The following is a 16,513-nucleotide window of genomic DNA, read 5'->3' as shown; positions in this document are numbered from 1 at the left end:
ACCACCACTGCTTTCAAAGAGTTCTGTTAGGAATATAAGTCACCTAACAGGTATTTGGGTTAGAAATATATAAACCGGGATAAACATTTTAAAACTGTAACTTTAAGAAAATGCAAAACTGTAATTAGGTGTGGTTTCTCAAACGGCCATAAGATGGAGCCAGAAACCTGGTTTGTATTAGTCTTAGTCTCAGAAGAGAGTGTGTCTGAGTGAGTATCTCGGTTTCCTTCTGTTAGAAAGTATTGCCGTTGCTCCATTTTTCCTAATTGACTGATATTTTCTGGATTTAATGTAAGTTTGTTACTGAACTGTTTTTTGACACTGGACTTTGACATTTGGATTATCCCTGGATTGAAAATTGACTGATTTAACTTGTGAATGACTTTGGATTGCTTATTTTGGACTTTGCTTAAACCTTTCTGGAAGTAAAAACATATATTTACTGTACAGTGTATCTGTGTGCTCTGTGTGTATTATTCCAACACTACTCTCTATGAGTCTCCCTGTATGCACTCATTCTCCTACCGTGTTTCTCCAACAATACGGCCTCCACCAATAGGAAGCCCCACCATGTTTTATTGGCATAAAATCAAAGTAAGCCCCTCCACCCAAATTAAGGCCCATATTAAACATGCAAAATGGGAGGGAATGGCCGGGGGAGGGGGGCTTGCTGTTAGGAAGTACTTTTGTTGCATGCCCGGATATGGTGCTGCCTGCGTTGGTGGGGCACTTCATATCGGGAGACCTTCCACCGTTGCTTTCCCTTCTCCCTTGCTGCCGTGGCGTTAGAGCAACGCCTCGGCGTTTGGTGCAGCCACGTGTGGCCAGTCAGGGCTCCTCCCTGCAACCGGAGCCTTGAGAATACACTTGGCTTCAGGCGCTCCCGTCGCCACCTTCCCTTTGCTTTCGAAGGTAAAGCGAATTATTTTAAAAACGACACCCTACTACAACAAAGCCTCCCCTGCCCGAGGGCAGCCCAACCCCATGTGGGGAGGCGAATCTCCCGGGGCGTCTTCGGTTCTTCCCTGACCTCCCTACACTGCACGCCTCTGACGCGCGGGTCCCTTCAGCACAGCAAGCTCTTCCACCTCAAAGAAAGGCCAGGAGGGCAGCTGCAGAGCAGCAGCAGCAGCGGGTCCGAGCCGCTCGCAGCGGAAACAGCCACCACCTTTAGCCCGACGCGGGGAGAACGACCGAGGTTAGCGCCTGCCAGCCCACCCTTCCCGCCTTTGGCACCTGCACCAAACGCCTCTGTGGCCAGCCTAGCCATGCCGCTTCCGACCGACTCCTTCGAGAGCGTCCGCCAAGGGAGTCTTCGCGGCTCGGTTTCCCCTACTGGCGGCTCCTCCTTTCGTGCAGAGGGCTGCGGAGGAAGGCGCTCAACTGAGAGGATCTCTCCCTCTCTCTCCCCGCAAGGTCAACGTCTGCGCTGCGGCTGACGAGGAGGAGGCTGCAGCCGGTTCCTCCTGCTTGCTGAGAGGTGAGGAAGCCGCGGCTTTGCAGAGCAAGCGAAGCGCTGCTCGCCCGGGCGAGATTTGGGAACGAGGGACAGGAGGCACGCACGCACCCGTGGCTCGCTTTCCCGGCTCTGCTCAGCCCGCACAGCTCTGGCGCGGCCCTGGCGGGCAGCGAGCACCTCCCCACCGGACCCTCCGGTCATCCCGCCAGGGCCACGCCAGAGCCGTGCGGGCTGGGTAGAGCCGGGAAAGCGAGCCATGGGTGCGTGCCCGGCCTTATGTGAAAAACACGGTAACAGGGAATTACCTCAACAAGTTCCATCTTGTTTTTAACTCTTCAACTTTGAGGAATCTCATTCCCAAACATTTTGGGCATCAGGAACCAAATTTTTATTTAAAAAAATTAATTAAAATAGCACCTACCAACATCTGGCATGCAGTTGCTTTTTCTTCGAGACCTGCTGTCTTAATACCGAAACTCTGTTGATCTCCTAAATTTACAAATTCCCAGCCATCATCATCACTCATATTTTCCATATCTTGAGCTAGTGAGAAAAAAAGGTTAATTTTAGTAAAGTTGTACCATTCCTAATTAACTAAGAAATATAAATTAAAATATCAGAACCTACTGTCAAGAAGGGCCACTTCAGGTTTAATTGATGCAGTTTTCATTAAAGGACCCATAACAACAGGAAGATATTGTTGGAATTCCTTTCCAAGAATTTTGCACATTCTAGCCCATGCAGAAATCATATATGATATCTGTAAATTAATAAAATGAGATTTCATTTTCTTCAAGGATAATGACTATAAAACTATATTACAGCTGGAATTGTATAAAAACCAATCCCTAACAAACCTGTTTTAAAAGTTAACTGTACAGATTTGGGTAGTACTTTGAAATATCTGAAATGTCTTTCAAAAATACGTTTACAAAACTATTAGAAAATATTAGTGTCCTCCCAAAATTAATTGGCCTTGAGCTAACCAATTCATGGCATAAATGAGAAAAGAATCTTTCATAGGTCAGTCTTAATCACTATGGAATATGAAGTCTCCATTACAGAAGCTTGACATAAGCATTGCAACAGCACTTTGCTACAAGCTATCCAATTAGATTTTATCACATCAAAAGCGTAAAGGACATTTTTGTTCAATAATTTCTGTACAAAATATGTGAATATGTTTCTTATGTATATATGATAACTGGGACTGGAATTGCCACTGCTAAGTGATGCAGTGATAAGGTGTGACATTGTAAGAACACATTGTTTCGGGACAGCAATTCCACTAATTGCTGCCATGAAGCAAAATCACAGGTCGTTAAGTGAGAACCTTACATGACCGCAACTTATGACTTCTTCCTGGCTTTCCACAAGCAAAGTCAATGGGGAAGCCAGTTGAAGTTTCAAGTCCTGGGTTGCCTGCAAGCAGGTTGGGGGGTGGGTAGGTGAACACTATGGAAAGAGGTAGGGAGGTGCTGTGAGAGACAAACTTTGAGGACTGGTTTTAATTACCATTTGTTCAGTGCCAATACTTGCTGAACGAGTAGTAGTTACCTAAGGAGAACCTGATTGAGTAAAATGGGCAAGCTAACAATATTTTGAAATTGCAGAAGTCGCAAAAGCCTGAAAGATGTTGAGTGCATTTGGGGAAAAACTTCAAACTTTTCAGGCCTATCCTGATTATGCTTAGCAAGCTTTTAGGTGGTTTGGTAGCTAAAATGCTTCCTTGTCCCTACTGCAGTATGTCAATTAAAACTGTGCTGTCATTGGGTAAAATGTAGATTTCTACCATACATGGTTTGCAAAATATTGAATTAAGTTAAATGTGGTAAAGCAGATTATTATAACTTCATTTAGGAATTCTCTTCCAAATATATGTAGTTTTAGAAATTGGGACCAAACTAAGATATTCTCTGTCACATACCTGAGGATCATCATCTTCCAAGTCGTTAAAGTCAGTCTGCGTTTTCAGCAAGAGCTGCATCACATCAGATGCATCCTGCATAAACTAAAAACAAAGAGAGAACCCAAATCAAGCTGTGGCAGTTTTTAAACAGATACATCGTATCTTTATATAACGATGTACTCAAGAATGGTTTCAATTTACAAGTACAGAAACAACTCAATGTGCCTACAAAGCTGAAGACAGCAGAGAATTAACTTGATACCTACCTTCTCTTTTCCTACTGCAAGGCCTATTAAGCTGATACATTCTATAGTTTTGCCTCTTAAAAGCCTAAGTTCCTTTTGCACAGCATTTTCAACTATGTGTTTCAGAGAAGGCATAAATAGATCGTAGTATGGAACGAACTTTTCTTCTGCTGTATCAGCCACAGAGGCAATGGATGTAACGACTTGTTCCAAAACAAGCTTGGTGCCTTTTTCTATCAACTGTGAAAAAAAGTAGCAAGTAAATAAAAATAAAATTGAAGTCTTGCTGAAACAGTAACTTAAATATATTCCATTTCATCTTAAGATGTCCTCACCTCCTGTAGTTTTAATACCATAGTGGAATGAAGGTGCTTCACTAAGTTATCTAAATATGGAATAAGCAGTGATTTTGGACAGTCTTCAGTAAAGTTGATCAGAGCAGCAGCTGCGTGAGCCTGAACACGTTGGTTGCCTTGGTCTTCCATGGTCTGCAGAAGAGCTGCAATTACCTACAACAAAGATAGCAACCATGAGTGATAGGTCCCTAAATAAGCTTCGTTAATAACTGTGCAACACAAAGCTTTATACTTGCCTTCTCATGGAATTTTTTCTGGAAGCTTGGTGCAAAGTCTGTAGCCATTTGGCCAATTGCATTACAGGCTGCGTATCTTACTCGTGGATGCTGAAATATTTATATTTAATTAGTAAGATCATAAAATAAAACACCAAAATAAACATTTGGAGAAGGAAAATGCCATTCAACTTACAGGATCCTGAAGGAAAAGCAATACCAAGTTAACGATTTCATTCAAAATTCCCTCCATTTGTTGGTGGCAGCCTTCGCCAATAGCTGATAGAGCCATCAAGCCAGCATGCCTGCATTTCCAGTCAGCTGTAATTAAATGGAAGAATTCAGAGTCAGGAAAAAAAGCATACAGAAGATAACAATATGTTTTTATTCACAACATGAATTGTTCAAACTACTTTCTTTTCCATTCCAATTTCCAGAACGGCAACACTCTCCTCTCTTGCATCCCAGTTAGCAATTTGATAAAATTGGTTCAGAGAAGTGCAGTGTGCGGTCATGGGTACCTATTTCAATGAATTGAAAGAAACCTTCATGATACAGGCAGCTCTCAATTGCAACTATTTGTTTAGTGACTACTTCAAATTATCACAAAAAAGTTATATATGATTGGTCCATGTACAGCCTCCACATTTGTGATTTGGACACTCTGCAACCATTATATGTTTATACATATTTATACTTTCAAGTTAGTATTGACTCCTGGGGATTACTTGGACTAATCTCTGCAGTTTTCCCGGCACAATTTTTGGAAGGGATTTGTTTTTGTTTTCTTTCTAAGTCTGAGAGTGAATGATTGGTCCAAGATCACCCAATCACCTTGGTTGGCTTTGCTTTTCAGGCAGGACTAGAACTCAAGACTCCCAGTTTCTAGCCTGATGACCTATGCGCAAATACCAAACTAGTTTTCATGCAAGGGTTTCTTCACTATAAATTCGTTTAAACCCATTTTTAACTGCTCAGTTCCTATATCATTTAATCAGCAGCTGAAAATCAAAATAAAATTACTTACGATTCTGAAGCATTTGCATAATATGCTCTTTGATCATAGGTAAGACAAGTTTTCCACCAAGGCCACATGCCATTCTATCCAGTGCACTCTCACCAGCAACAGCATTGCTAAAATTTGCAAAACATCAGTAAGAACAAGGTTTAGAATATCAACTGATGCTCCTATTCCTATTGTTTAGACTTTTGTTTCAAAGAAAATCCTGCTTGAAAAATCTTGTGCTTAACCTTCGCATTTTCCTAAGCGAAATCTGAACCTCCAGGTCTTACGCTGCATAATTATACATCTTATCTAGCACTGCTTTCCTAGGGCTAATACAGAGTTGCTTCAACTACATTTTTGTTATGACAGAGAGCTTTCAACCCACATTGCAATCAGTTCCATACCAATTTATTATACATATTATCTGTTTCTGGGGCCTCATCTGATTTAGTTTTGACTCTGCTCTGGAATGCTATGAACTTCAGCAAACTTTGCACTTTCCTTTTAAATCATTGCACTACTTCATGTCCTATGGCAAATCATTCTATCCACAGACAGAGCCATCTGATGTTCACTATCTCTCATCTCATCTTCAATATTCTGTTCCTGGACTTTGTCTCCTACTGTATATATTGCCCAGATTTTAATTCACTCTGCCCAGTTCAGTGATTACTGCAGCATAAAATAATGGTCAAAGTTGTTCTGAAAAAACCTCCATTACAAAATTGTCAACCTACTGCCATACTACTTCACAATTAACAAAGAGTTTTTAAATGTAATGAATTAACTGTGACCAAGAATTTTGGAGCAAACTCGAAGGAAACTCTAAGAACTTCATACAATAAAGACCTAGGTCATGTGACACTTGATTTCTAGAGTAGATTCTTTGTATGGATTCTTCTTTGTATCAAATTGGAAATTATTATTTTTCTTTCTGTGAGGATGTTTTCTAACTTTTGATTCGCTTTTACTTTATTAAACAAATGGATTAAACTTTTATTTTTCTGTACAAACAATGGCTCCTCTCAATGTAATTTCTTAAATATTGTACATCTTTTTAATGAGAAAGAAAATGTGTCTACCATTGATCCTTAACCAGTTGAAATGGATGGTGCACCCATACATTTAGGGCTAGGCCTTGACATGAATTAAATGTCAACACAGATTAAAGTACAAAATAATCCTGGGAAAAATCGAGGACCCTAAGTTGAATTTCTAAAATAGGCATCTTTACCTGTCAAAGTCATCATCTTCCAATTCATCAGAATTTGCCCAATCTTCATCTTCTTCTAGATCAACCATCATTGCTAACATCTGAGGGACTAAAACAAATTTAACAGTGCTTATTAACAAATTTCCAACAATGCACTGGATGTTAACATAGCTTCTAACAATCCCAAAAAGAAATGTGGACTTTTACTTACTGCAATATACATTGACACAATGTGAAAAACTGATCAGTTTGATATTTGGAATAATTATAGCTAAGTAAAGTAAAATATGGATATACAATATGTTCTGAGTACTTTGAAATTGTAACAAAACATACATGCTCCCAACATTTTTCAAGACTCAAAACAAAACATATTGACTTTATCCTATCCTCAGCACAAAATACTTTTGTTCTGAACCTGAAACAAAATATTGATATTTTAAATGGCTTGTTCCAAGCTCTTGAGAATCTAATTGTTCTATCATTTTATACGCAATCTATATACAGTATATAATTTGCAGATCCTGGTGAGCCATAGTCATTTAATTGGCAACTAAAAGATTCAGCTAAAAGGTGTTAGTGAGTAGTTAGTGTTTGAAGTTGGTTAAAACAAAATGGTTCATAAATGTCAGAATTTTATAAAGTAACTTTCTGTTCTTAATTACAGCCATTAATCTATGACTTCATCATGATGTTTGATACATGGGATTTGTGCAAGTATGTATATTTACTGCTTTTCTATTAATCTAAAATGATCTTTTATCCATTTCCCTTTATGTTTTTTGTAGCTTATATATTAAGAGAAGAGAGTGGAAGGCTAGGCTACAAGTAACATATTTGGCTTCTCATTTAAAATTACAGAGCTGAAAAGAGCCATATATTTAATAAATAAAAGGAGATTAAAAGTTCTTGACGAAAGCAGTAACAAACGGCAAAAGCATTTAACATGTGATAAAAGCTCTACTGAAACAAATACCAGGTTTCTGGATATGCACTAATTCTTTGAACTGAACAAATTTCAAAGACAAAAAGACAAAGACAAAGGGAAGTTAACATTTTGAACCGATTATAACCAGGAATAGAACCTGATTAAAAAGAAGTCCTGTGTGGACACCATATGATCACTATAATCTAAACAGAGATGCTACTTTCAGAATACTCTAGAAAGAAGCAAGTGATCACCTTTTGCCGCCTTCTGACAAGTCAGATTCACATAGTAACTGTGTTACTAATTTAACACTTGCAATGATTCAGTTAACTGTGGCAAAAAAGGTCAAGAAATGGGGCAAAACTCACTTAACAAATATCTCACTTTGCAACATAAATGTTGGGCTCAATTGAGTACCTGTGTTATAAATTTGAGTAAAATAATGAAAGTGGCTTACTTACTAGCTTGTGCAACAATGTTGATATGCCTTCTCAGCATAGCAGCAGCAGTCTCTGATAATGTGACTATTACTTCAAGGGCCAGTTGACGTTGCATGTTATTGAGACTTGTGTCTGCGCATAGCTAGAATTGAAAAATATTTCAGGAAAACTCTAAAATCAAGGCCAGAGTTCTAACAAATAAATATTTCAAATTGAAGTGCTAGAATACAAACTTACTTTTAAACTCAGTTGTAATGTAGGTTCTAAGTGCGGGCGTAAATATTTTGGAACTGTATCTGCAATCTCTACAAGAGACTTTAGGACCGAATCATCATTTTGATAACACGAGTCATTGACTGCCTGAAGAAAAACAGTAATTAATATATTTTCCCTTGTAAATTTGCACTCAAAAGCATTTAAAAGGAAACCACTCAACATTTTGCAAGCTTCCACAACAAAGGCATTTGACCTTAACATCGAAAGTTTCCCTTAGTATGGGCAATTAGCACGGTGCTTCCAAACTTTTTCATTACCTAAAATTATCAGAAAGTTCTTTTTATCTCATGTAGGCAAAACACTTTAACTGGCCCTTTTGTAGTTTGGCAATAAATTCGTATGTTGCTACCCAAAGAAAAAAACACTTTTACACAATTCTGGGTGATTTCAGCTAGGTTTGGGAAGCACTGTTTTATCACATTTTAATCAAGTGAGGCTTATTCATGTTCACCTCTTCTATAACTCATCTGATGCAATAATCGTTTTTCTATGATATTATTTTGAGTGACACCCACTGTACAACAAAAATAATAGCAACAAGCTTAGCCTTTCAGTCACCATAAATTTTCTGAGATTTTACCTGCAAAATTCCAGGAAGTAAGTCTGCAAAATGTTTAAGAAGGGGAAGATTTTGCTCATTAGCAAGAACAAATGCAGCTGCAGCCCTAGCAGACAGTGTCCTGATCTAGAAAGAAAACCAGTGGTCAGTAAAGTATGGGGCTTAATTCTATTCAATCTCTACTAACATTAGGATGAGGACATACTCAGAGAGGGGAGGGGGATATGGATAGCTATCCAAATCCAATAAAAGTCATCAAGGGATGTTAGTGAAACACACTGACATCACCCAGATTTCCATTAATTTGGCAAAGAAAATACTGCTGTCTACGAGATTCCAAGGTCAGTCTTCTGAACTGATAATCTCTTAAATATCAGCTCTATGAAGAACAGATCACAACAATTCCCCAGAATCATTTATCTAAAATAATCCCAGTGTAGTTTATTTAATTTATATTGCCGCCTATTCGCCCATGGCGACTTGAGGCGGCTTACACAATGTAAAACCATATTCAAAACAAAAAAAACAAAAAAAAACAATAAAAACTAACAAAAAGAATCAAATAAATTAGTGAAGTACAATGGAACAAAATTTGGAAATAAAATAAAATAAAAAAAACAACTTCCACCCTCCCGCCCCGACGACAGCAGATCACACTAGCCATTTGATGGGCTCCATCCCTCTCTGGGTTCCCCAGGCCTGCTGGCAAAACCAGGTTTTCAGTGCCTTCCGAGTGCTAGAGTGGGGGCCATTTTAATCTCTGGGGCAATGATATTCCAGAGAGAGGGAGCCAGCATAAAGAAGGCCCTTCTTCTGGGTCCCACCAGGTAGTTATTTCATGTAAATTACTAAACAGAATGAAGAACTTTAAGTGCCTTAAACAACTTTTTTTTTTTGCAATGGCATTAAAATAAAAGACAAAATTAAATGTTAAATTACTGTTGGATTCTCCTGATCTTGCATACATTGCACCAACATTCGTTTGATGACCTCCAAATAATGTTGCTGTTGATTTCCAAAAATACCAGGAAAGTTCCTAAACAGAGAATAAAATAAATATTGAATTATTAAAATGTACTAAAAATTCACTTGTGGCCATTTCTTTGTCATTACTTATTTCACCGAGAAAGGCCCAATAGCAGCACAAGCAACCTAAATGAATTTCAGTGCCTATCTAAACAAAATTGCAAGCATTCTATATAAATAAATCTATCGCCACAATTTTTTCTTTGCAAGCCATCGAAGTCTTTGAACACTGCTTGTTGGACATGTAATACTCTTATTGCTTTTTTTAAAAAATGGACTAAAATATGTTAATAAAAATTTCTAACTATAATATCCTGCAGTTCCATGATATGAAGTGCATCCTTGCTGGGAAGCAATGTAAATGAAAGAGTAATCAAGACGAAGACATAAATTTTGCACCAATTATTCAACGATAGTAAAGAGGCATTTCCCAACTAGGCACAGATGATCCCTGACAGCCCCCTCCCCTGTTTTAATCAAGAATTTTTCATTCTGAATATATTGTGAAATAATGATCAGGATTGATGGGCTTGAAACAAAGAAACTGTCTAGCTGTAATGTATAATGTGCACGTGAGCCAGCGACAAGCTTTTAAAACAAACTGACAACCTTTCCTTCTTTCACAATTTCTATCAGAGTACATAAAGGCCTCATGAACTATTTAAGAATAATTATACCAAAAGATATGTAGAGCAGCTTCACGCAGTCCCACATTTTGAGAGCTGACTGAGTCAAACAAGAATTTCAGACCTTCTGGCCACTGGTTGTTGCCATCTTCATCTATGTGAGAGAGAAAAATTAACATTTTAGGTGTACAGTTTTTAAAATTAAATAAAAATAAAATGGAAATCATGGCATTTAACCGAATTAGATCAACGAAGTCTGATGCATATTCTTCTGCTTCAATGGCTTGTTAGCTCTGAACTCTTGATGAACACAGTGAATTTTCCTTCCAAAGACTTTTATCACTTCCTAGCCTGGTTGACTAGTCTTTGCAAAAATTTCACAGTACTTAGAAAATCTTCACTTTAACCTCCACCCTTACACTTAGGATTTCAACTGACCTTATACTGGCTGTTGAAAAAGCAAATGGAAAAGAGTAAGTAAAGCACCCACGAAGCATAATACTGAAAGGACAGTGGTTGCATACTGTTTCGCTAAATTAGAAAGTAATCTGAGTGAATGCCCCATTATTTCAGAAGAGATCATTCCACCAATGCAGAAATATCACGTGCAGAGATGCCATACTCACTAATGTCAAACAGAAAAGGCTGCACAGAGATCACATAAGGTTGTGGATTGCTATAGTCCTCAAGGCTTGCGCAGCATATATATTTCTAAATATGAAAATGCATATTTAAAGTGGTAGATGTTTAATCATTATTTAAAAGTGTTATCTTCATTTCAAAGCCAATAATGGAGCCAAAGCATGATAGAGTACAAGGAAATTAAACATTCCAGGTTTAGACACATACTATATCATAGCTTAATCATGCTTATATTTTGTCATGGGCTAACTTTAAAGAGTAAATCACAATTGACCTGATTCACCCAACATGCTAAAGGCAAATGAACCCTATTATGACTTAGCACAATCTATGAACATAGCTGCAGATCCAGAAAAGCATTTTTTTAACACAACAACCATCATGTCAGCTAAAATATTTTTCCTTTATGCATCTGTACCAAAATAAGATTTTATACCTATTAGATTCCTGGCCAATTCAGCTACAATATCACAGATTTTTCTCCTCATACTGGATTGTGTTTCCAACTGAATAATCACAAGCAGTTCACTTTTGATGGCAGTTTGGACTTCAGAGGGTAATGTTGGATAAACTTCCTCAAAAGAAGCTGACAAAAGTCTCCGCAGAAGGACAGCAGCCATTTGTCTAGCCTGATAAGACAAATACATGGTAAACTGTTTCCTTTAAAAACAAACAAACCCAATAGTGATTTTGTAAAGGCATTTTTCTTACATATATAAAAATTTAGCAGCTGAGCCAAAATGCTGACTCAGCTGATCTATTTTTGGTATCTTTAGTTATTCCATCCCCCTCAAATATTTCACTCCATAACTAATATAAGAACTAAATGAGACATCTGACTCTATAGCAAAAGCACTATGAACTAAGAAGCATGTAGTAATAAATTAAGCAATGACACTCTATTATACATTAAAATGTAAACATGACATCTAGACAAAGTAAAAACTATTAATGTAGAGGAATAAGGAGTGTTATTTTAAAAAAACAGAATGACTTAGTATATGAAGAAATGCAAAGTAAATAAAACTCTAGAACTAAAATAAAACTTTACAACAGAAAGTGTTGTTCAAGAACAAATGATAGAAGAAAGACACCTTGGATAGCGATATGGATATCTAAACTTAATAATAAAATAAAAAATTGAGTAAGGATCATTAAATCCCACACTGATTATACCAATCGCAGCTGTAACAATTTATACTACAGTAGGTTATAGGGACAGGGAAAGAAGACAATTAATCTAATAAACAGCCAAAATATAAACATATTATTGCATAAGATCACATAAATGGAAAATTTGGAGAACTGATTAACGATCTCCACTTGTAGTATGTAAAAATTATTACGTCATGTATTATTGTCTGCGTTCTTCTAAAGACAAGATTAGAGAACCTATCCACTATACAGGTAGTCCTCAACTTACAACAGTTAATTGAATGACCGTTCAAAGTTACAACGGCACTGAAAACAATGACTTACGACTACCTTTCAGTTACCACATTTGTAGCATCCCTATGATCATGTAATCAAATTTCAGATGCTTGGCAACTGGTTCATACTTATGACCATTGCTATGTCCAGGGGTGTTTGTGTGTCATGTGACACCCTTTTGCGACCCTAACATAAATATATAGTAATTTATCAACTGCAGTGATTCATTTAACAACTGCGGCAAGAAAGGTAGTAAAATGGGGCAAAGCTCACTTAACAAATGTTTCAACAACAGAAATTTTGGATTCAATTGTGGTTGTAAGTTGAGGACTACCCCAACAATTGACTGCATTTATATAAAGATATGCTTCATTCAATGTACATGCAGCTCATTTAAACCACTATTATTTTTTTGTATCTCTTTAGAAATTTAATGTAATCATAGTTACAGCTCAAGGAGTTTCTTCATTGAAATGAAGAATGAAACACATATTTGACTCCTTTATTTCAAAGCCCTTGCACCTAGTTGAAATGGGTTTTGTGGAAGTACAAGGGGCCACAGAAAGCAGAAAAGCCATGTGCTGTTCATGAAAAGAAAATTGAAATCAAGAGTATTTATCAATTTTATAATTATAAAGTCAAAATATTAAACACTGGTTTGTTACAAAACTAGGAATGAAAACTTCTATATATGTGATGTGTTAGGGTTTAGCAGTATGAGTAACAAACATTAATGCTGCAATTTCCTGACCATTCGCTTAAGTTGTAGTGTTAGTAATATATTCCACCTTAGATGGTATGACCATAAGTCACAATCACAAAATGATGTTTTACAACAGGGGTGTCAAACTCACATCGTCACGTGACATATCGGGACCCTCCCCACCTTCACTAAACCAGGTGTGGCTAGCCGGTGATGCATCCGGCCTGCAGACTGGGAGTTTGACAGCCCTGTTTTACAACATAAAACATTCCTGCAATTCTTATAAGTTCCTTAGGTGAAAAATACCTCTTCGGCAACCGTAGTATTTCTGACAGCCTGTAGAAGGAACGTAATCTTAGACTGGCCTGGTATGTTCTCATACGTTTCCTAAAAAAGAAAAGATCAGAGACAGTTTAGCATTAAAAAAATGAGGTATCAAGACTTAAACAGCCACTTAATACACTTTAAGTAGATAACTGTTTAAGATATACCAAAAAATCTGTTATAGTAGTTATTTTACTCAAAGCAGGAATATGAAGTACTATATTGGGAAAGATACAAGACCTCAAATCTCAAACGAAAGAGAAATTATAATATGAAAGGAACCTTTAATTCACAAAAAATAATTCTAAAGCATATAAGGAAGACACCCAAAGATTTTCTTCTCCTTCAGAGAAATATATTGAATTTACTAATGTAGATTCAGTCTGTTTCTTCCTCTCAAATATGATCCTGTTAACGAAGGTTATGAAGATATACAGCAGCTGGTTAAAAGAAATTATAACTTTGTTTTAATCCTATTTTTTTCTTCCTAGGACAGTTTAAAACAAAATTTATTGCTTTTTAGTACTATTAACATTAGTACATTATCAACATTATTAGCTATATGTCATAATGATGTCAATCTGGTGATCTTCAAATGACCTTGGCATAAATTAATATGCTGTACCCATCAGGGTGAATCTTACAAATTTTGGAAAATAGCCCAAGTTCTCTGGAAAGTACCAGGTTGCAAAATGTTCTAACACTGATGTGCTATGAAGTGCTGTTTAATACTCTTCCAGTTACTTGGAGCATGAGTGAGTAACATTTGCCATCCAGAGGCTGCAGTTTGAATTTTTTCAGCCACTGAAAGCCACATTCAATACAAAAGTAATAGAACTTATTTATTTATGGGATTTATAGGGCAACTCAATACATTACAACTTTAAACTTACCAGATACCATATTTCTTAAAAAAATAAAAATAATGAAAATCAGAAAGTTCAGAAAATAAGCAGCAAACATTAAAAAATCAAAACATACAAATGGTTCATCAGCTTTGACTTTAACCGGTAGGTCTTAGGGCTTATTTTTTTAAGGGCTCATTTAAGGAGGTGGATAATGTCCAATTAAACTGATTTATTGCTAAACAACCTTTGCACAGAAATCTTTTCAATTAATGGTTAACACCTGTTTGCAGTTAGATAAGGATCTACATAATTGGAGAGGGGGATTTAGTTTACTTTTGGCTATGTCGGGATTCTAGGGTGATCCTTCTTTTAACTCTGTCCTGGGTCTGTCACTCCTCCCATAATATCAGAAGTGTTCTAGAGATAGTAGGTGCCATGAGAGAAAAGACCACTTCTAGAGTCCTGTTGGATGACACTGTTTAAAAGTGATATTTCAAGCATAGTGACAGATCATGTGGGTCAAGCAGAAAACTATGAGGTACAGGTGGATCCTCAAAAATCAGGTCTTATGCCTTGAAGTGATAGCCACAACTCTGAGCATCACCAGTCTGTGGCAGTGTCTTTGATTACAGTTCAACACAATTGTTTTATTTCTTCCCAATAATTTTTTTTAAAAAGTCATACTTTTATTAAGAAAGTTTGCTGCTGTATTTTGGCAGTAGGATCTTGTGGAATTCTGGCAACCAGAGCTTAAAAGTCATCATTAAATTACTCAAGAAATGGTTATAATTGTTAAAAGTGGTTAGAAATGATTGCTTAAATTTATTATTTCATTAAATAAGAGGTGCTCAACTTACAAAGATTCCAGACATGCCAGGTTAGCTTTTATCAACAACTGTTTTTTATATCAAATTTTAAAGCTTCTGAGGCTTATAAATATGATAGTTTTTAGTTTTAGTAGTTATATAAATGGAATCAAGATCTTATTTCTTATACGTGTATTTTAACGAAGTCTGTGAATACATGTTATCTAGCTACCTGGTGTAAAATGCAAATGTTTGTGGATGGCGCTCCAGTTACTTATCTCATATAAGCATCATTGTTGTGTGGAATCTATGATGTAACCTGCACAAACAGCCATAAACTTGCACTAATGGTATTAATGAAGCAGCTGTCACTGCTGAAAAAGACAACATTTTCCTTTCTCTTAACATACACATAGATGATCATCATAGTAGCTCACAAACCTTTTCAGATGATACTGCCATTCATATAACCTGAAGGTTTTTTATTGATCTGGGCTTTTAGGATTTCACTATAGCAGTGTCCCACAGTGTGGTTTAGAACTATATGGTAATGAATAGGATTTATATAGCCAGTGATTCTGGAAACTCTCAAGACTATCCAGGAAACAATCCCCCTACTTTTTGTATCTAACATTTAAATATTCAGATATGGAACTCAGAACTGTTGCCACAGTAAAAACCCGGACATTATCACAATCAGGCAATATTTATACCGATAATTTGCCATCTTATTCATATATAAGTAATATGCCTTTTTCTACATCTTACTTCACAAAACTCTTTAGAATCTGGTCATACTTTTATTTTCCCCCATTTGCTGATTCTTTTGTCTAATTTTTAGCAGATTTGATACTCCTAGTACTTAAACAGATTGCAATGATATGCAGAATTTTGACTCTGAATGATGGGTGCCTATTTCAGACCAGAAAGAAAAATCAGACCATATTGTTTTACATTTGGGCACTGAGAACAGCTTTTTGTACAACTATTCACAGTGAAAGAATGTGCTGAACTCTGCTGATCGCTCAAGTGATGTCAACGATAAAAGCCCAGCCACAGCCATACAATGAGAAAACTCTAACCCAGGCACTGGCATTTATTTTGAGGGACAAAGATTCCCCACTATTTTTTTTTAAATAACAAAGAATGAAAAGCAATCTGGAGCAGAAAAAGTATTATCCCTTTATACTAATTATAGAGAAATCCTGCAGTTTGGAATTGTAACTTATAATAAAAAAGACTATTCAGAACCAGAGTAATAAAGCAGTTAGGTATAGCATGTTCCTGCATTATGAAAAGAAACCATGGTTTCAAGTCTAATTCGTGGGAAACAGCAGCCCTTTTACCCTTCTATATAATTTTCAATTCAGCCAGTTTCTGAATGAAATCTATCGCCATAATTCCTTTATTCAAGGCCAGCATCTTGAGCTCAGAATATTCTGAGAAGCCGAAATATTTCCCTAGCTTTTTGTTTTACTGGAAACTGTAAATGAACTTAGTC

At 36.8% G+C, this 16,513-nt stretch overlaps 1 protein-coding gene across 1 annotated transcript in view; it reads right to left on the bottom strand.

Annotated features, from left to right (window-relative positions):
* IPO5 (importin 5) overlaps positions 1–16,513 on the bottom strand; it is a 29,416-nt gene that overhangs the window by 11,833 nt on the left and 1,070 nt on the right. The window contains exons 2-17 of the mRNA XM_026708320.2: positions 13,341–13,421; positions 11,337–11,529; positions 10,310–10,412; positions 9,546–9,642; positions 8,628–8,732; positions 8,009–8,131; positions 7,793–7,913; positions 6,425–6,512; positions 5,212–5,318; positions 4,381–4,505; positions 4,206–4,295; positions 3,949–4,122; positions 3,635–3,853; positions 3,387–3,470; positions 2,087–2,219; positions 1,881–2,002 (exon numbers count right to left, since the gene is read on the bottom strand). Of these exons, the coding sequence (XP_026564105.1) occupies positions 1,881–2,002; positions 2,087–2,219; positions 3,387–3,470; positions 3,635–3,853; positions 3,949–4,122; positions 4,206–4,295; positions 4,381–4,505; positions 5,212–5,318; positions 6,425–6,512; positions 7,793–7,913; positions 8,009–8,131; positions 8,628–8,732; positions 9,546–9,642; positions 10,310–10,412; positions 11,337–11,529; positions 13,341–13,421 (1,965 nt within the window). The remainder of the gene's footprint in view (positions 1–1,880; positions 2,003–2,086; positions 2,220–3,386; positions 3,471–3,634; positions 3,854–3,948; positions 4,123–4,205; positions 4,296–4,380; positions 4,506–5,211; positions 5,319–6,424; positions 6,513–7,792; positions 7,914–8,008; positions 8,132–8,627; positions 8,733–9,545; positions 9,643–10,309; positions 10,413–11,336; positions 11,530–13,340; positions 13,422–16,513) is intronic.

The sequence above is a fragment of the Pseudonaja textilis genome, chromosome 8 (assembly GCF_049901715.1).
Source record: "Pseudonaja textilis isolate UNSWEBS1 chromosome 8, rPseTex1.2, whole genome shotgun sequence".
Classification (NCBI taxonomy): Eukaryota; Metazoa; Chordata; class Lepidosauria; order Squamata; family Elapidae; genus Pseudonaja; species Pseudonaja textilis.
This window is presented reverse-complemented; position numbering and strand designations above follow the sequence as displayed.